Genomic DNA, 17,396 nt, shown 5'->3' with positions numbered 1-17,396 from the left:
TTTTCCTATTTATGCAAAAAAGTTTACTTACACAGATGGGAGGAAGTAGCCCCCAAAATGCCTTGTATGAAAGAGCAGAGAATGAAGTCCACGTTCATGTGACAAAATAGTCACCACTGTGGCTTTCTGGAACCTGAATTTACCATAAAAGCAAGCTGCTACATCAGAAGGACATAGAAAACTTAACAGCCACGAAGAATCCAAAAAAGTGAAAGTGCAGGCATAGATCTGGGCTTTACCTGTGGCCACTTTGTACAGGGACCACTCACGCTGTCCGCCCGACAGCATTGCTGGGTCAGGACCAGACGTCACTGCAGAGCAACTGAAGTTCCTGGTGACCCTGAATCGTTCTGGGGTTAGGGGCAGGGGAGTCAGCCTTCAGATGTGTGCAACATTTCTACTTCCTGAGGCCTGAAAGTTACTAGTCCATTTTAGAAACATTTCCATCCAAAGTGACTAAAGAGGTACATGAAAGTATCAGTATGTTTAAAAGTTGCTATTTCAGTATTTGAAAGTTGATACTTTTTGGGGGGAAAGTTACATGGAATGCATCATCCCCAGAAGCCCCATGAAAAATGAGACATTTTTCCTTTTCATGCATGTGATTCTTTGGTGACTGGTCACTGTGATAATTGCACTTTCTCCTTTTTGGATAAGAAGAAAACTTCACTGGGCCCTCTGTTAAATGGAAGTTAACTTGCTCCCCTCATACCCATATTCATTTGAGTGCTTTTTCCTTTAGGTAGTACTGTAACTAGGTTTTATTTTATTTTATTTTTTTCTTGAAAGCTTCCCCTGCTGTGTTTTTGTCTTCAAACATGTTTTTAAACATTGTAATCAATTGAGTAATGAGGAAGTTATTGAAGGATGCTTGGGGGTGGGAACCTGAAGACTGGAGGTATTAAGTGTAACTTCTTGCCCCCTCAGGGACTGTTGGAATCCTCTTTGGAGAAGGCCCCCGTGTCTGTGGCCTGTGGAGGAGAGAGCCCCCTGGATGGCATCTGCCTCAGTGAATCAGATAAGACAGCTGTGCTCACCCTCATCAGAGAAGAGGTAAAAGTCCTCGTGTTCTGTCCACTTATCACTCCCTGTCTTTGTGAAACCCATGCGCCCACAGGGAGATCCCATCTCTGTTTGGCTTGAGTTATCCCCAGCTGGAAGTTCTTATTTCCTCAGCTTGTGTAGCTCACAGAAAGGGCTCCCTTTAAAACTCTCATTGGTGCAGTAGTCCTAGGGAGAAAGCTAACCACGCTTCTTTATCTCTCGGCCTTTTGAAGTTTTTTAAATGTCGAATTCTGCCAACTCTTCCCACATATGTAACTAAATCAGTGCCTTCGTTTAACAGACTTGCAATAATATAAAATTGCTTCCCACTTTGATCCATTCTTTAATTAAACAGCTCACTCTTAAATTCCTCCTTTCCTGTGTCTCTTGAACAGCCTCTGTTCAAGAGATTACTAAATAGATTACTGCTAGGCCTTTCCTGGGTGATCAAAAAAAAATGAAAGACACAATCATGTGCTCTTAGTCAGTTACTACCCTCTCGCATTATATTTCTGTGCTGTATTTTATGTGTTTGCCTTATGTGTCTCTTGAAGTTTTCATCCCCCCCTTTTTTTTTAAGAAGGGAAAGTCCCTTAGTGCAGCGATGTTATTTTTATAATACAATAAGAGTAGTTAAGAACCTCACAAAATAGCATTAGGTTGATAAGGAGGGATATCAGCTGATCCTATAGTCAAAACTTGGGAGCAGTGGTGAGGAGGTCCTACCAAAATCTTGTCAATGAGAAAAAATGACCTCATCTTCCTCCCAAGAGTGAAACAATGGGATGATGATTGCTTAATGGAGCAGAGCAAGAATGTGCCTTGACACCTGAAGCAGATGGACAGGCTACTAGGTGATTGAGATTCTGATTAAAGGCACCAAAGTAAAGAATGTATCAATTAGGAAGAAAGAAGCATGGAGAAGTATAATAAAAGAACAGTGATGCCCCTCAAGGCTCTGTCCATGCTCATGGAGTTTGAGGTAACGATTTAGTAAGGGCGTCCCAAACAGGGATTTGGGTGCTGGTCTGAGGAGCAAGAACCTGCCTTCAGTAAGGTACAGGTGCATCTGGCTAGAGGCTTTGAACTTCTGAGCCCCTAGTTATGACTCCATTATTGCCAATGCTCAGAAATCTATGTAAAGGAGAATGTGCTGGTCATGCTCTGATGCTGTCATAGTTCTTCTTATCCTAAGTAAAATTAGTATTTGATTAAGGTGAGTCTCTGCCAGGCTGATGGCTCTTCTTTTGGTGTCCTGTCCGAATCAAGATTCTGGGCCTGCAGAGCTGGGAGGCAGACCCTGGACCCTGGACCTGGGTAAAATTCCTAGAGATGGTGATTATCACTTGGAACTTTCCTGGGGGATGTTCTGTTCACCTTTACTTTGGTGGCTACATTTCCACCATCCTATGGGGCAGAGAGGACAGTTTTCCAAATGCTTGTGCGTATTATACACAGATGTTGAGGGTCGATATTCCCAGTGTAGCTTGAATGTCTCGGGATGGATCTGGTTGTGTGTTTTCAGTTTCCAATCTTAAATTCAAACTGTAGTAGATTCAGTAGGTTAACGAAGCTTTATCTCTATTATAATTTAGATAATCACTAAGGAAATTGAAGCAAATGAATGGAAGAAAAAATACGAAGAAACCCGACAAGAAGTCTTGGAGATGAGGTTAGACTAGAGGTTTGGGGGAGGGGTTGGATCTCTTTATTATGCTTTGTTAGATTTAATATAAATGTAGTAATGACAGTATTTGCTTATCACAGAACCAGTTGTTGAGAACTAGACAGCATTGATATTTGCACCTTAATTTGTGATTGGCAATGTCATTTCAAGAGTGTTGCTGACCAGTTATTCAAATACTGTAGCCTCTTGTGGGTTGTCGAGAACATTGCAAGTAAGCAGAACCCACATAATTCTTAGCTTGTGTGAAAAATCCACTTAAACTACAGAATAATAAGATTTATTGACATATTCAGTTATGGAGGCAATATAATTTGTTACGCTTTTTTAAAATCAGTTATGCATGATGGCTTCGAATTTCATAACTACCAAATAGATTATAAAAAGCATGTTAAGGGGAAACAAAATTGGTTGATCTTAAATTGAAATCTTTCTTATTTTTTGCTGTTCATTCCCTAGAAAGGAGAGTTAGAAGCTATGAAATTACTAAAGATAGTATGGAAAAAGAAGAAAAAGCATAATTTATATACTTGTACAGTCAGCACTTTAATGATGAAGGAACATTTTAATTATGCCCAGTCGAATTTGTAGCTCTTGTATTACTTGCTTTGTGAGCATTTACTGGGTGTGAGGTCCCGTGCTGTGTGTAGTGGAGAGGAAGGGACAGCCTCTGCCTTTCGCTTACAGCAGCCATCAGAAGAAACTTGGACCAACGTGATGGATACCACCAGTGACGGGCAGGGGAGCCATCATTTTTCAATGAGGGGTCAAAAGGAAGAGCCCTTATCTCACTGGATAGGGCCAGGGAAACTTCATTGCACTTCGCCAAAAAGAAAGGCTAATGTGATAGGGTGATCTTGAAAGTCTTTGAATAGTTGAAATGCTTTTGGAACTAGGACAGTAAAATAGAACTTGTGACTGACTGTCCAAAAGAGTGGATGGGGGCCAGGAAAGCCTGAACTCAGATCAGACTTTTAGGAAAAACCCCAAGAATGGGAACCCCCTTATTTAGTGAAAGATTGATTTGTCTAGGCAGAATTAATGTATTGCCTTGAGATCATTTACATGAGGTGCAAAAAGAAATTGAGGGCATTTTCTATAGATAGAATAAAATAAATAGAATAAAAGGCTTATTAACATAAAATCTTCAGAAAGATTTTTTTTAAACAATAATGAGTAAATCTTACATTAACATTAAAAGCCCCAAAGCAGATAACTGGGTTATATAAAATTTGTTCATTTGAACATCACTCAGATATTCATTGAACATCCTATATGATGTTCACGTGTTTGTTACTGTGTTTAATTGTTTAGAGCAGGATTTCTCAAATTTCCATTGAAAATTCTCTTCTGATAATTTTTTTTAAGGAAAATTGTGGCTGAATATGAAAAGACCATTGCTCAAATGATTGGTAAGAACATTTTTTTAATTTAAAGGTTTTATTTAATTATTTGAGAGCGAGTATGTGCATACGCATGACGGGGGGAACAGAGGGAGAGGGAGAGAGAGAGAATTTCAAGCAGACTCCCACCGACTGGGAAGCCAGGCTTGGGGCTCAATCTCATGACCCTGAGATCATGACCTAAGCCAAAGTCAGGAGGCGGACACTTAGCTGACTGAGCCACCCAGGCACCCCAGACATTTTTTTTCTGTGGTGTGAGCCATAGGTTCCGTAGATGATTTTCTTTCTTGCTTTCTTTCTTTCTTTTTCTTTTTTTTTTTTTTTAAGATTTTCTTTATTTCTTTGACAGAGAGAGAAAGAGGGAGAGCACAAGCAGGGGGAGAGGCTGAGGGAGAGGGAGAAGCAGGCTCCCTGCAGAGTAGGAGAAGCCCAATAGGGGACCCCATCTCAGGATGCTGGGATCATGACTTAAGCCAAAGGTGGTGGCTTAACCAACTGAGCCACCCAGGCGTCCCTGCATAGATGATCTTCAAATCAGAACACAAGCTTCCACTTGTCCGTCCTTTAGATTCAGTTGATTCTCACTGTTTGCAGTGGTTCTGTCATACAAAGTTGCCACAAACACTGAATTAGCAAATACTGAGCTGTTGCTTTAGGGGAAGTACAGGTGAGGTTCCTGTGGGCCTCAGGTCACAACATCGTTGTCAGTACATAATCTTGTCTCATGTGTATTTCTGTTTAAAGACATTTGATTTAATGCTGATTCATTAACATTGAACTCATGGCCCGCAGTGCTATATAGATCATGCCTGAATGAAGATGATCCCATGAAGGTATTTTCTCCATCACAGCCTTCTAGCTCTTCAAAGCCCTTGACAGCACCTCAGCACCATGTAGACTCGGGGACCATTTTAGGCAACAAAATCACCCACAGGAAGCACAAAAATACAAAATCATGATACTAAATAGCCTGAAAAGGACACTTGTTACAGTATGAAACAAGGAGGCAGCATGTCAGCCGGTTTAGCCTTAGACGAGAATGTACACATCAAGTGACTTGACATTTTCTGCCCCTTTGTGCATGACCAGAAATGTAGCAGAAAGACTGGTTTTGGGTTTACATATAAGTTGTAGCAAGTAGATGAATTCACAAAAACACAGTCCACAAGTAATGAGCGTCAGCCGTCGTTAGGTTCATTGTAGAGACTAGCGAATGCTTGAATTTTGTGAAAACCCCTCTACCTGGCCCCCAGGAGGTTGATGGCCAATCCACATCACAGTACTCCTGGATAGGGTCTTCATTTGGGTGCAGTACTTACTCTGCTGCAAGTTGTACTTTTTCCCTGTATCTAACGCACTGATACCTTTTACAAAATGATGATGGTGCTCCTGCATTGAATTTAGAGAAAACTCTGCAGCCAGTATTGTCAGGACTGACTGACTACCTGAATCTTTCTCTACTTTAGCACTGAAATCATACTTTCTACAGTCCATATCACGTCCTGCCTCCCCAGCATATGGCCTTTGCCACCCCTGTTCCCCTGCTGGGATATTCTCCTCCTGGGTAGCTGCATGGCTCCCACCCTCAGCTTCTTTGCGTCCCTGTTCAAATCCTTCCTCTGAGAGAGCCACTCTATTTGAAAAAAAAAACCCCACCTCTCTTTTTCTGCTTTGGTTTTCCCCCATCACTTGTCACAATCTGAATTTGCCACTAACGTTAAGTCCTTGAGAGGAACTTTGTTATGTCCACTGCTGAGTCCCCCCACCAAGAATATGGCTTAGCTCACAGAGAGCAGCTGATAACCATCTGTTGTGTGAATCTGCCTTTACCTTTGATTGTGGTTCACAGAAGATGAGCAGAGGACAACTATGACCTCTCAGAAAAGCTTCCAGCAACTGACCATGGAGAAGGAGCAGGCCCTGGCTGACCTTAACTCTGTGGAAAGGTCCCTTTCTGATCTCTTCAGGAGATACGAGAACCTGAAAGGTGTTCTGGAAGGGTTCAAGAAGGTAGTATGTCCTTTTCCTCTTGCCTCCTTAGTAGTGTATTTTCTCAGTAATGGAACTTTAAACATACATGCCAAACGTGTGGCTAGCCTATAGGGGATTGGGGTCTGTATTTCATTGGCCTTGTATCTTCTGTTCCAGGGAAGGCTGGTTTTTCTGTCCCCCTTTCTCTTTCTGTGGTGGTTCAGGCATCTGGCCCACCAAGTGGCCTGTCTTGGTCATTCCTCTCCTGGGTCAGGCCACAGCCAGAGTGTGGCATGGAGTGTAGTAGAAGTGGAACCCTCAGACCTTAGGAGAATTCTAGAAATTGTTTTGATAATTTACCAATTTAATTTAAATAAGAAAAGGGAATATTTGCACTGAAAAATTCGGGCTACATATTCTAGAGGAAAATAAGTATTATGTTTTAAATTTACATGTATGAGACTGATGCGCTACCTACTGTGCTAACGAGGCACCTTTAAATTTACATGTAAGTGGGCATATTGATTCACCTTATTTGCATGCCATCAATAAGACACATTTGTAGCAGTGAACATTCTTTTTTTTCTTCATAGTAAAATAAAAATGAAAATGGCCAACTTACCTAAAAGGGGACTGAGATTGACATTCACTTTTGAGCTCTTTCTTTTTATAAGATTTATTTTTTAAGTAATCTCTATAGCCAACATGGGGCTTGAATTCACAACCCCAAGGTCAAGAGTCACGTGGTCTACTGACTAAGCCAGCCAGGCACCCCTGCCATTTACTTTTGAATGACGGCCTCCCTAAACCGGGTGTATTGGTATAACTGAAATTTACTATGTTTTGAAAATTTATACATGAAGAAATTATCTAGAATTTCTTCAGTAAGAATTAGTTGTGCCTGTTTTGAATTATCGTGGAATATAACCTAAAGGCATCTGAATTAATTAGCTTTTCTCATTTTTAAAAAAACTCGGGTACATGATTTGTCACTAGGAGGAGAAAAATAAAATGACCAGTTCCTTTTATTTTAAATTGTCACTTTGGAACAGAATGAAGAAGCCTTGAAAAAATGTGCTCAGGATTACTTAGCCAGAGTTAAACAAGAGGAACAGCGATACCAGGCTCTGAAGATCCACGCAGAAGAAAAACTAGACAAGTGAGAGCTTGCAGTAAATCTGTTTCACGGTTCATGGTGTGGTGGGAAGACTGAAAAAGGCCCAAAAAGCCCTCAACCTTGTTTGGCAGCTCCAGGTTGCATTGGTGTGTGTGCGTGTGTGCATGCATGCCTTTTATTATTTAATTTTTTGAATAGGTAGAATCTTCACATGGTTCAAACATTAAAAAGAATAAAAAGGTACACATTATCTCTCTCTCACCCCATCCCTTTTCCTCTTGCCTCCCCCTCCTCCAGCTTTATGGAGGTATAATGAACATAAATGGTTGTGCAAGTTTAAGGTGTACAACCTGTTGATTTGCTCTGTGTATCGCACAACAGTGGCCTTAACTAACACCTCCAACACACCATGTGATCACCATTTTTTTTTTTTTTTTACTGTGGTAAGACTCTCCCTTTGCTATACAAATGACAGCATACTTTGCTTTTTTTCATTTAACAGTGCATTTTGGAAATCCTTCCATAGCAATCCATGAAGAGCTTCCATATTTTTCTTAACAGCCATATGGTGTGCCAGTGTTGAAATGTGTCATTTCTTTAACCAAACCCCTCTCCTATGGGACACTCAGGTTATTTCCCAGCCACTACAAACAGGGCTGCTATAAGGAACCTTGGATTATTATCATTTGGCATGCATTTGGTGAGCTTTCTGTATGCTGGAAAAGGAATTACTGGGCCAAAGAATAATACAAATTTGTAATTATGATAAGTGTTGTCAAATTGCCCTCATTCGACATTTATCAGTTTATCCCTATGTGAAGTACGAAAGCTTCTCTTCCCCCTACGGCTTAGCCAGCAGACCAAATTTTTTGTTTTCTGCAAATCCAATTGATAAAGGTGGTATTTCAGTTTAGTTGGGGGTTTCTTTTTTTGATAAGCAAATAGAGCATTTATTTTATTCAATGTAGTTTTGATTGTGTTTATCTTATGAGTAAAATTGAACATATTTTAGCAACTGTCTATACCTATACTAGCCTTACCGTGAATGATTCTATTCTTTGCCCAGTTTTCTATTGTCAGTTTATATATATATATATATATATATATATATATATATATATATATATATATATGGTTACATTTATGCACTAAGGAGACCAGCCCTTTGTGATATGAGTTGTAAATTACTTTTCTAATTTGTCTTCTTGCCTTCTCGTGTTTTTTGATGTGCAGGAATTTATTTTTCTGTAGTGAAATTTGTCAGTCATTTCTTTTACTCAGGATTTTCTGTTGTGGTAACAAAGATCTTCTCTGGGCTGAATATGAAATATTCTCCCATGTTTTCCTTCTAACACTTTTATGACTTCATTTATTTTTTTTAACCCTTAAGTCCAGCACATTGGGAATTTGTCCTGAGGAATAGTCTCAAGAATGCTTCCAACTTTATTTTTTAGCTAAAAACTAATACCTACTTGTACATTTTCCTCTCTCTCTTCATGTTTGTAAATCATTTCAAGTTCCCTTCTTCCCTTCTTGCTTCCAGAGGTGCTGCTACCAAAGGTTTATAATGTGTCCTTCCAGTTTTTTCTTTGTGCCTTTTCAAATACTACCCAAAATGGCTTTAGACTTTTTTTTTCATAATATCGGAGTCATAAAATACAAATTTCCTTTTTCACTTAATAGTATATCATGACCATTTTCTATCTCAAAACATGCAGTTCCATCTAGTTATTTTTATTAGGTTGTAGGATTATCCCATTCCTTTACCGATGGGTGTTTAGATAGTTTCACACCTTTTTCCATTGCAAACAATGGAATGTGAATATCCTTGTGTACACAATTGTGCAGAGTGGGAGTATTGCTGTGGATATGTTGCTTCAAGGGAATTGCTGGGTCAGGAGATGTATGCATTTTAAATTAAAATAGTTGCAACCATATTCCCCTCCACAAAGACAGCACCAGCTTTCGTTTCCCCCAGCAGCTGGTGAGTCTGTTTTCTGGCACCTTGGCCATCACAGAATAAGATCATCCTGGTTAATAGGATAAATTTGGTAAATAGCTGATAAATTTAAAAGTTTTTCATTTAAATTTTCATGCTTCTGATGAATGCATTCTTAGCATCCTGTCGTCAATTAATTGGCTATTTATCAATTGACATATAGTTTTTTAAATTTCTTTTGTATCTCATTAATGAAGTTACTTTAAGTTCTAGTGTCATAGATGTCAGTGGTTAGTGTCCTGACTCTCTAGCTATGACAGTCCCACAGATGACCCTGCCTGCTATTGTCCTAAGTTAAAAAAAAAAATCTAAGATTGCTGTAGAAACTGTCACATGATTCCATTTTCTTTTTTTTTTTTTTTTTTTTTTTTAAAGATTTTATTTATTTATTTGAGAGAGAGACAGTGAGAGAGAACATGAGCGAGGAGAAGGTCAGAGAGAGAAGCAGACTCCCCGTGGAACTGGGAGCCCGATGCGGGACTCGATCCCGGGACTCCAGGATCATGACCTGAGCCGAAGGCAGTCGTCCAACCAACTGAGCCACCCAGGCGTCCCCCATTTTCTAACGACATAAATTTTGAACTCACTATGGCCTATCAGATTAATTCCACCACTGGTTTGCACCTTGGAAATATCCTTAGCAGTTGTGTGTCAATTGAATATTTATAAATTTAAATTGAATGGTTTAAGTCACCGATGTTTCCCTTGTGTTGTCATTTCTTTTAGTCTGTGTCTCACAAATGTCAGCGGTTAGCATCTTGACTCCTTAGCTATGGCCGATGACTAACCAGGTGCTTCTTGTCCCTTTATTCTGCAAACAAAACACCACAAACAGAGCCAATGAAGAGATTGCTCAGGTTCGAACAAAAGCAAAGGCTGAGAGCGCAGCTCTCCATGCCGGACTCCGGAAGGAGCAGATGAAAGTGGAGTCCCTGGAAAGAGCCCTTCAGCAGAAGGTACGCAGAGGGGTGTGGTGTGACAATCATAGAGACACTTGGTTTTCCTCATTGGCAGAGGTTAGCTTGTAGTGGATTTGGATGAAAGAGAAGCCTTGTCTTTTTGCCCAGACACTTTGATCCAGCTCCCCTGGGAACTGATTCAGGTGGACACAAACAAGGAGACCGTTAATTCCCAAGCATATGAGTCGGAAACATCCCCAGGAAGGATGCAGAGAGGAAATTGCATTAACTAAAGTTTAGGGGACCAGACACTTCTTAGGCTCTGGGGCTATCTTTTCTTCTTTCTTTCTTTCCTTTTTTTTTTTTTTTTTTTTGGCATAATACGTGAAGGCATCTTGCCCCTTCACTGCAGTTTTACCCTCCCGGGGACACTGGTGGCGTCTAGAGGCATGTTAAGTTGTCACAGCTGGCGCCCCTCAACATGTAACAATGCATAGGACAGTCCCTACTACAAACACTGACCCAGTCCAAAATGTCAGCAGTGCCATCCGTGGTTGAGAAATTCTGCTGCAGGCAGATAAAAATCAGCACAAATATTTCTCACTATATTCATTGATTCTTAGACTTCATTTTTTTGTGTGCCTCTGGTGTTTTTCTTACTGTATCTTCAATTATGTGCTCATGCCTATGGCATCTATTTAGCTGAAGCAAGGGTTTCTATCATGGGGTCTGCTAACCCCTAGACATTGTTCCTTGGCATAGTCAGACTCCAGAATCCCAGGTCCCTGGAGGTGCTGATGGGCTGAGTGAGGTCCCAGGTACCTATGTTTGTAACAAATATCACAGATGATTCCTGTGATAACAAGAAAATTTGATAACTAAGAGGTTCCCGGGCAAGCTGCAGAGGGCCAGTGGTTACCCTCATCCCCTGCTCAACTGAAGCATGACGTTGTGAACTCATGAACATTTTTCAGGGGAGAAGGGTCCCTTTCTTTAAAGGGTCTCTGATGTAGAAATGTTACGAACCACCGAGCTAGGATGTCTAGGCAGAACGTAGCCAGTCTTGGGACTAGTTGTCATTGCCTTGATCTCAGGATGTGGAGTGGCCGACATAACCATGTTGTTTGTCTTTCAGAACCAAGAAATCGAGGAACTAACGAAAATCTGCGATGAGCTGATTGCAAAGCTGGGGAAGACAGACTGAGTTCCCTCGTTAGCTCAGCAGATCTGCATTTGGCTGCTTTTCTATTAACCACAGTTATCTTGCCTTATCCAGGAATAATTGTCCCTTTGCAGAGAAAAAAAAAAAAACTTTAAAAAGCACATGCCTACTGCTGCCTGTCCCGCTTTGCTGCCAACACAACAGCCCTGGAAGGAGCCCTAGAGCATCGCACGGTCCCGGGAGGAATAGCGTCTGAGCATTGTCCGCTGACAGGTTTGGTCAGGCTGCTAAGGTTGGGGTCGTGATTTCTCTATCTTTAGTCCATTTTTAAAAGTCGTCTTTTCTTTTCCAAGCACGTTAAATTTGGGATTTTGTGGCTCCTATTTGGGATCATCTTCTATCCACCAGCTGTCTGAATTTTTTGGTGACCTATTTATTTCATCTTTTAAATTTAGCATTCAGCATTGGTAGTTTTATTTGAGGGAGGAAATAATTTGGCCTATTGTTACTTCTAGTTTATAAAGAAGAAGGGACTAGTACCGGTTTCTACACACACGTACACACACACATATATGCTTATATATATGCTGCTGTTTTTTCCTCTGAAGCAGAGTCAAATAAGAGCTTCTCCACACAAGAGTGTATTTCCATAGATGTAAAACCCTGTTTTGAAATAGAGTCATGGCCCAGAATGCCAACCTCAGAATTTGGGGAATTGAAGGTGCGAAGACCCCAGACTCGGGTTTTACATCTGGGGAAGACTTTTTGCCACAGTGTTTCGTTGCCCTGGTATTTGGACACTCCTCAGCCCTGACATGTGTGGCCCCTTTGGGGTCAGTCCCCAGACTGACGAAGGGCAGCGCTGGCGGGACTCCCTCCAAGCCAAGGTTTGGCAAGTCTGTCCCAGAGCCGTTCCATCTCCTCTGCTTCTGTTTGTTGCTACAAAATCAGCATTGACTCTTCATCATCTTTCTATTTGAAATATGCAAAGAAAATCTACTTGTAAAAGGCTTAGGTGATCTCATTGAGTTAGAAGGTAATTGTAACCCTACTAGTGATTGTTAGGTGAGGAAATAGTTGAGTTTTTATAAGTGCGATGCATTGTTCTTCAGTTTTTTTTTTTTTTTAATGGCAAAAAATCCTTTCAAACTTAATAGAGTGTTTAATAAAATGGGCTATAAAAATCCTGTGAGCCACTCCAAAAATCAGCACATTTTGAATATTGTTAAACAAAGAGCATTTGGATCCTGGAGGAGAGGAGCGCAGGGAACAAAACCATAGTCACAAGACCAAATTCCTCAAGTTCTTCCTGGACATGGGTCAGGGTGTTGGGACTGTTAGCCCTAAGACGGACATTTTCCATGTAACACCAGTGAACTCCCTTCCATTTGGTAGGCAGAACCAAATCCATGCAGTGTTTGAAAGCACTCTTTTGTCTTAATCTTACACCCTGAAAGTCTTCATGGTGATATGCACTATATTCAGTACATGTAAGTTTTCGTACCTTTCTTGTAAAAACTCTTGCATGATCCAACTTCAGCAATGAATTGTGCCTAGTGGAGAACCTCTGTAGATCTTGAAAAATGCATTTTTCTTTAGCAGTGTACTATTCACATGGGTGCAATCGTTAGCCCCAGGGAGGTCCATAATGTCTTTTAAAGCTAGAAGTCACGTCTTGCCAATATGCATTTATCGTAATTGGTGCTTAGGCTGTATTTTAAAGCCTACTGTCTTAATATTTTGTACAAAAAAAGAACAACTGAAATGATCTGTGGTTGGAGAAATGACTTGACAATCATTTGGGCGTTGAAAGCAGTCACTGTGCTTCAGTGTGAGTGTGATACTGGAGTCACAGTATCCGCGATGTACGAGTGTCTCCAGTTGGTGGAACTGATGTCTCTCAGTCCTCCACTACTAGGGAAATTCACTTTGCATTTTGCAGAAAGAAGTGTTGCCAAACCTTTTTGCTGCTGTGTTTTGCTGAGATATCCATGTTTATTTGTTTTATATTGATCTGTTTTAAGCATGAAAGGCTTTTATAGTGGTCTCCATTCTAAATCCATCGTCCTCCATTTAGGCTTCTTATGTATATAAAAAAAGTAGCTGTGTGTTAAAACCAAGGTGACGACAATCCTTCCCTAGCACGCTGGTGGAAGATGCCCCCTAAAAAGACCCCAGTAAGTGAGGTTGCTGTCCAAGGACCACGAAAGGGCCCTGTTTAAGCCAAGTTTGCCACTGGCTTCTCAGCCAACGGCCATTACAAGGGAATGTTCTTCCTTCTCACTTAATAGGTGGATATTCTCCAACAAGAAGAAAAATGTAGCTTGCTCAGCTGGTACATCAAGAGAATATCCTGGGCAGAAAGAAGTATGTTTGTTTTTCTTTAAAAATAAGCAAGAGAAAAAAAAAAACTTACAAAATTCTAAAGAGTAAGAACATAGCCTAGAATTTTGCTTCAAAGCATGTGAGGGCTCTTGAGTTGTTAGGTGGGCGGTAATAAACCCCGTTAACAAGAGTGGGAAGGGAAGGTGAAAGGAAGCTGCTGTCCCAGATAGGTTTGGGGGTATTAGGTGATCAGTCTTGTTGAGACTCTGAACCCAGAGCTATTTCTCAAGTTTTTGACTTCGCCAACGTGTAGATAGATAGTCTTTATCTAAAAGTATTTTAATGGGAAGATTTAGTACAAGACAGACCGAACAGTTTGTCACTTGGTTGGTCAGCCCTCCTGAGATTTACTTTATTTGGAGAAGCTCCTGGAACCCAGTGACCTGTCCAAACCTTTTGTTCTGTAAAACGGTTCTGGAAATATTGAGAAGCCCATTTTTCTCACGTGGTATCTAGCTTCTTCAGACCCAGCCCAAATTAGGAAGTGCAGAAACACATGATGGTGAAAAACTCTGAGACTTTGGCAGCCTTCCAGAATGATATGGAATCTAAGGGGAGATTTACGTTTCATTTTGGAGGCTAGCTCAGGCTGAATTTTCTTTCCAGCCAGTTACCCTTCCTTCCTGTCCCACACTTTGTGCAACCCTCATACAAATACTTAAGACGTTTTTTAGACAGCCCTGCATTAGCACTGTTTATACACAGGGAGCATCAAGTGCCCAGAACATTCCTGGGCTGACTAAGCAGCCAGAGTAAAGCACACATTTTCAGTCAAGGCAGGTAACAGAGGACCCAGTGGTGGCTTTGCAGCTCAGAATAGAGTTTTAAAGAGCTGGCACTGGTAAGTCTGGTGTGCTGTGGACGGAGATGATTCAGCACGCCCTTTTTTGCTGGGGCAGAAGCTCTAATGCTCCCTGTTTATTTCCTCTGGTTCTCCACTACAACTGGTAGCTGTTTCCCAAGTCGTACACGACTGTCGTTCCTCTATAGTCTGTAACCGTGCGAGCTTGCTCTCGGACGATGTGGGTTTCTTATTTTATCCTCTTGTTGGGAAGAGAGAAACTAAGTGTTGAAAGAGTAAATGATTTAGGCAAAGGATTTTAAAGTAAAGATGTATATAGTCTAAAGAATTTAAAAGATATCAGATTATTATTTGCTTATTAAAGAATAAAATATAGTCTGGGAATCCCAGAATGCCAAGCCAAAGGTCTAAGAAGTCATCTTCTTCAAAGATTTAGAAGAAGTAGCATTTTGAGGAGACTTCTTCCAAAAAGGTTTGACTGGCCTCCACATTCCAGTGGCTTTGAAAGAGCAATGTATCTCTCAAACCTTGAGTCTCCCGCCTAGTACAGGTAAAGGAACTGATACACTACACACTTCTCTCTAAGGGTCTCCCTGGCAGATATGTCAATGGCAGCATTTCCAGGGAAGACCCACGCCCTTGTGCCCAGAGCCGGCATTCCGGAGACTAAAGATTGCACTTTCCGTAGTTCTTCGTCCAAATGCGATCCCGTGTCTGTGCCTCTTAGCATGCAGTTAGATTTGGACAAACAAGATTCCTAAGGAATGACTTTATTAACTATATAATATGGTTACAGCTATTACGTATATATATATATTCTGGTTATAGTTCTAACATGGAGGTGTCGCGTGTGACGCTGGCCTGTGGCAGTCCAAGTAATGGTTCCAACTCGTGTGGAGGAGGCCAGGCACAGAGCTGAGGTGTGGCTCGAACTTCCCCTGTATCCACTCTTCACTGTGGGGCCGTGAAGGTGTCACTTTGTCCCCCTCTGCTTGTCAGTGGTATCTGAAACATACACAGAGTGCGTCCCGGCCCCATTGTTAGCAGCTGCTCTGTCAGTAATTTCCACGTGGACGTGGACGGATGTGAACTCCGGGACCGCGCCCAGCCCAGATGCAGGGCCACCTGCGGGTCACCGGCCACGCGCGCGGCTTCCACGCTGTCCTGGTCACCCAGGGGGCGGGATCCAGGCATTCCTTTAAACCTCAGAGGCAGCAGTAAACCTTTCAGTGTTGCTGTTAGCAAGCGTGTTTGCCAGTAGATGCCCATTTGTACTCACGTGCCAACAAGTCAATGTCAGCCGCACACGTGCTTCTGCCGTGTCCCCGCAGGCGCCGAGCCGCGTGCGAGGAGCCTGTCGTCCCAAGGAGCGAACGCTGCACCGACTACTGCTGTCAGGATTGTGTTGTGTGGAATAATCATCTACATAAATTTTATATGCACAGTACTTTCCCTTTTATATGTCAGGTAAATATTTGTAAAAGTTATACTCACACAAATGAAATTATTATAATGATTACTAATATATTTTTTCCATGTTTCATTGCCTGAATAAAAACTGTTTACCACTGTTAGATCTGGGTGTGGGAGTGTTTTTCCCCCTGGTTAGAAGTCATCTTATCCCCAAGTGTGAAAATTTATGACAGCCCTGCTTTTCAGAGCTCCATATTTCAGGCTAAAAATAGAACAGATGACATTTTCATGACACTCATTTTGTGAAATTTTATGCATTTGGTTGGGTGTGTAATTAAAACAAACAAATTTTGGAATTCAGACCTTGCCGTATAAATTTCCATGCCTTCGCATCTGTGCAAACAAAGTTTTTAATTGCGTACTTCTTGGTTTTGCTTAGAGACTGCATGTCTGCCCTGGCATTTTTCAAGTCCTGGGAACCTAAGTCCGTTCAAGCTCTCGGACTTGGTGACAGACACAGGATAAGCCCAGACTGTGCAAACATTGCAGAACAGCCCACAGAAAAGAGTTCACGTTTTGTGTTTCTTCTAGGTTAACACCAGGAAAAACTTTTTCAGTACTGGCCCGGCCACCTCTGTGCCTAAGGGGAGAGGGGCCTGGGCAGGAGACTTCATGAGTTTTATTGCAGGAAAAGATCAATTAAAAGAGTAGCTATGGCTCCACTTCACAGCTTGGTGGGAGACCCACTAAGGAGAGTCAGAGCACCGTTGGCCGCATCGTAAGATGCTGCAGCCTGCAAAGTTCCTAAAAACCGTGTTTCTCACTAGTGTGCTCCCGAACCAGCAGGAGTAGTCCTGGAAAACGACAGAGGAGGTGGTACTGATCATTGCTATGTACACACGGTGGGAGAAATCACATCACTTTCTAAGCACTATTGGGAAGAAGATGATGGAAAGTACCTTCCTACTCTTAAAGTATTATTCTTAGTATGAGACCAAAGGTGATTTTCACACGTTAGCAAATAGGGGACTATGTGATAATTTTAGTGAGTGGCAGGCAGTATTTTCCTAAGAGAAACCTTGACGGGGTAAAGTGTTGCACAAGTTAACGATGAGCAGTGATTCACGAAATCTGTTGCAGATAGAAGTGTGTATGTACTAGGTCAGGACGAGAAATTAATTTCTCGCTACGGCCAGTGGTCAACGTATGAAAAAAAGCAGTCTATCTGTTTAAGCCCTTTTCCAGCTATAGAAAGTGAGGCGGGGAGAGAAGTGCGGCCAAGATGGCAGGCACAGCTCGCGTGTTAGTGAACATTGTTGCCCTCCGTCAAAAAGGGGCAGCCAAATTGTTACTTTATCCTCCTTCCTTTTCAAGCTCTTTATATCCAGGGTGTCTCAACTTTGGATAATACCGCAGGCATTTTCCAAGTTTGTAGGCATTTAAGGACCAGTCAAAACTGAGTACCTTTCTCCCACATGCATTTATTCACTTAACAAATATTTCTGCATCTGCAGAAT

General features: G+C 41.5%; 1 protein-coding gene across 12 annotated transcripts in view; it reads left to right on the top strand.

The window, feature by feature from the left end:
• TACC1 (transforming acidic coiled-coil containing protein 1) overlaps positions 1-16,040 on the top strand; it is a 116,509-nt gene extending 100,469 nt beyond the window's left edge. For 11 of the 12 annotated variants that reach the window (XM_032329009.1, XM_032329012.1, XM_032329013.1 and 8 more), the window contains 7 exons: positions 928-1,053; positions 2,640-2,716; positions 4,097-4,140; positions 5,981-6,141; positions 7,155-7,261; positions 10,054-10,174; positions 11,253-16,040. In XM_032329009.1, the coding sequence (XP_032184900.1) occupies positions 928-1,053; positions 2,640-2,716; positions 4,097-4,140; positions 5,981-6,141; positions 7,155-7,261; positions 10,054-10,174; positions 11,253-11,321 (705 nt within the window). In that variant the 3' untranslated portion in view covers positions 11,322-16,040. Of the gene's footprint in view, positions 1-927; positions 1,054-2,639; positions 2,717-4,096; positions 4,141-5,980; positions 6,142-7,154; positions 7,262-10,053; positions 10,175-11,252 lie in introns of those variants that run through there. The other variant, XM_032329014.1, reaches the window with a different exon arrangement.
• Positions 16,041-17,396: the final 1,356 nt, after the last annotated feature.

This window comes from Mustela erminea, chromosome 21, assembly GCF_009829155.1.
Source record: "Mustela erminea isolate mMusErm1 chromosome 21, mMusErm1.Pri, whole genome shotgun sequence".
Taxonomy (NCBI): domain Eukaryota; kingdom Metazoa; phylum Chordata; class Mammalia; order Carnivora; family Mustelidae; genus Mustela; species Mustela erminea.
This window is presented reverse-complemented; position numbering and strand designations above follow the sequence as displayed.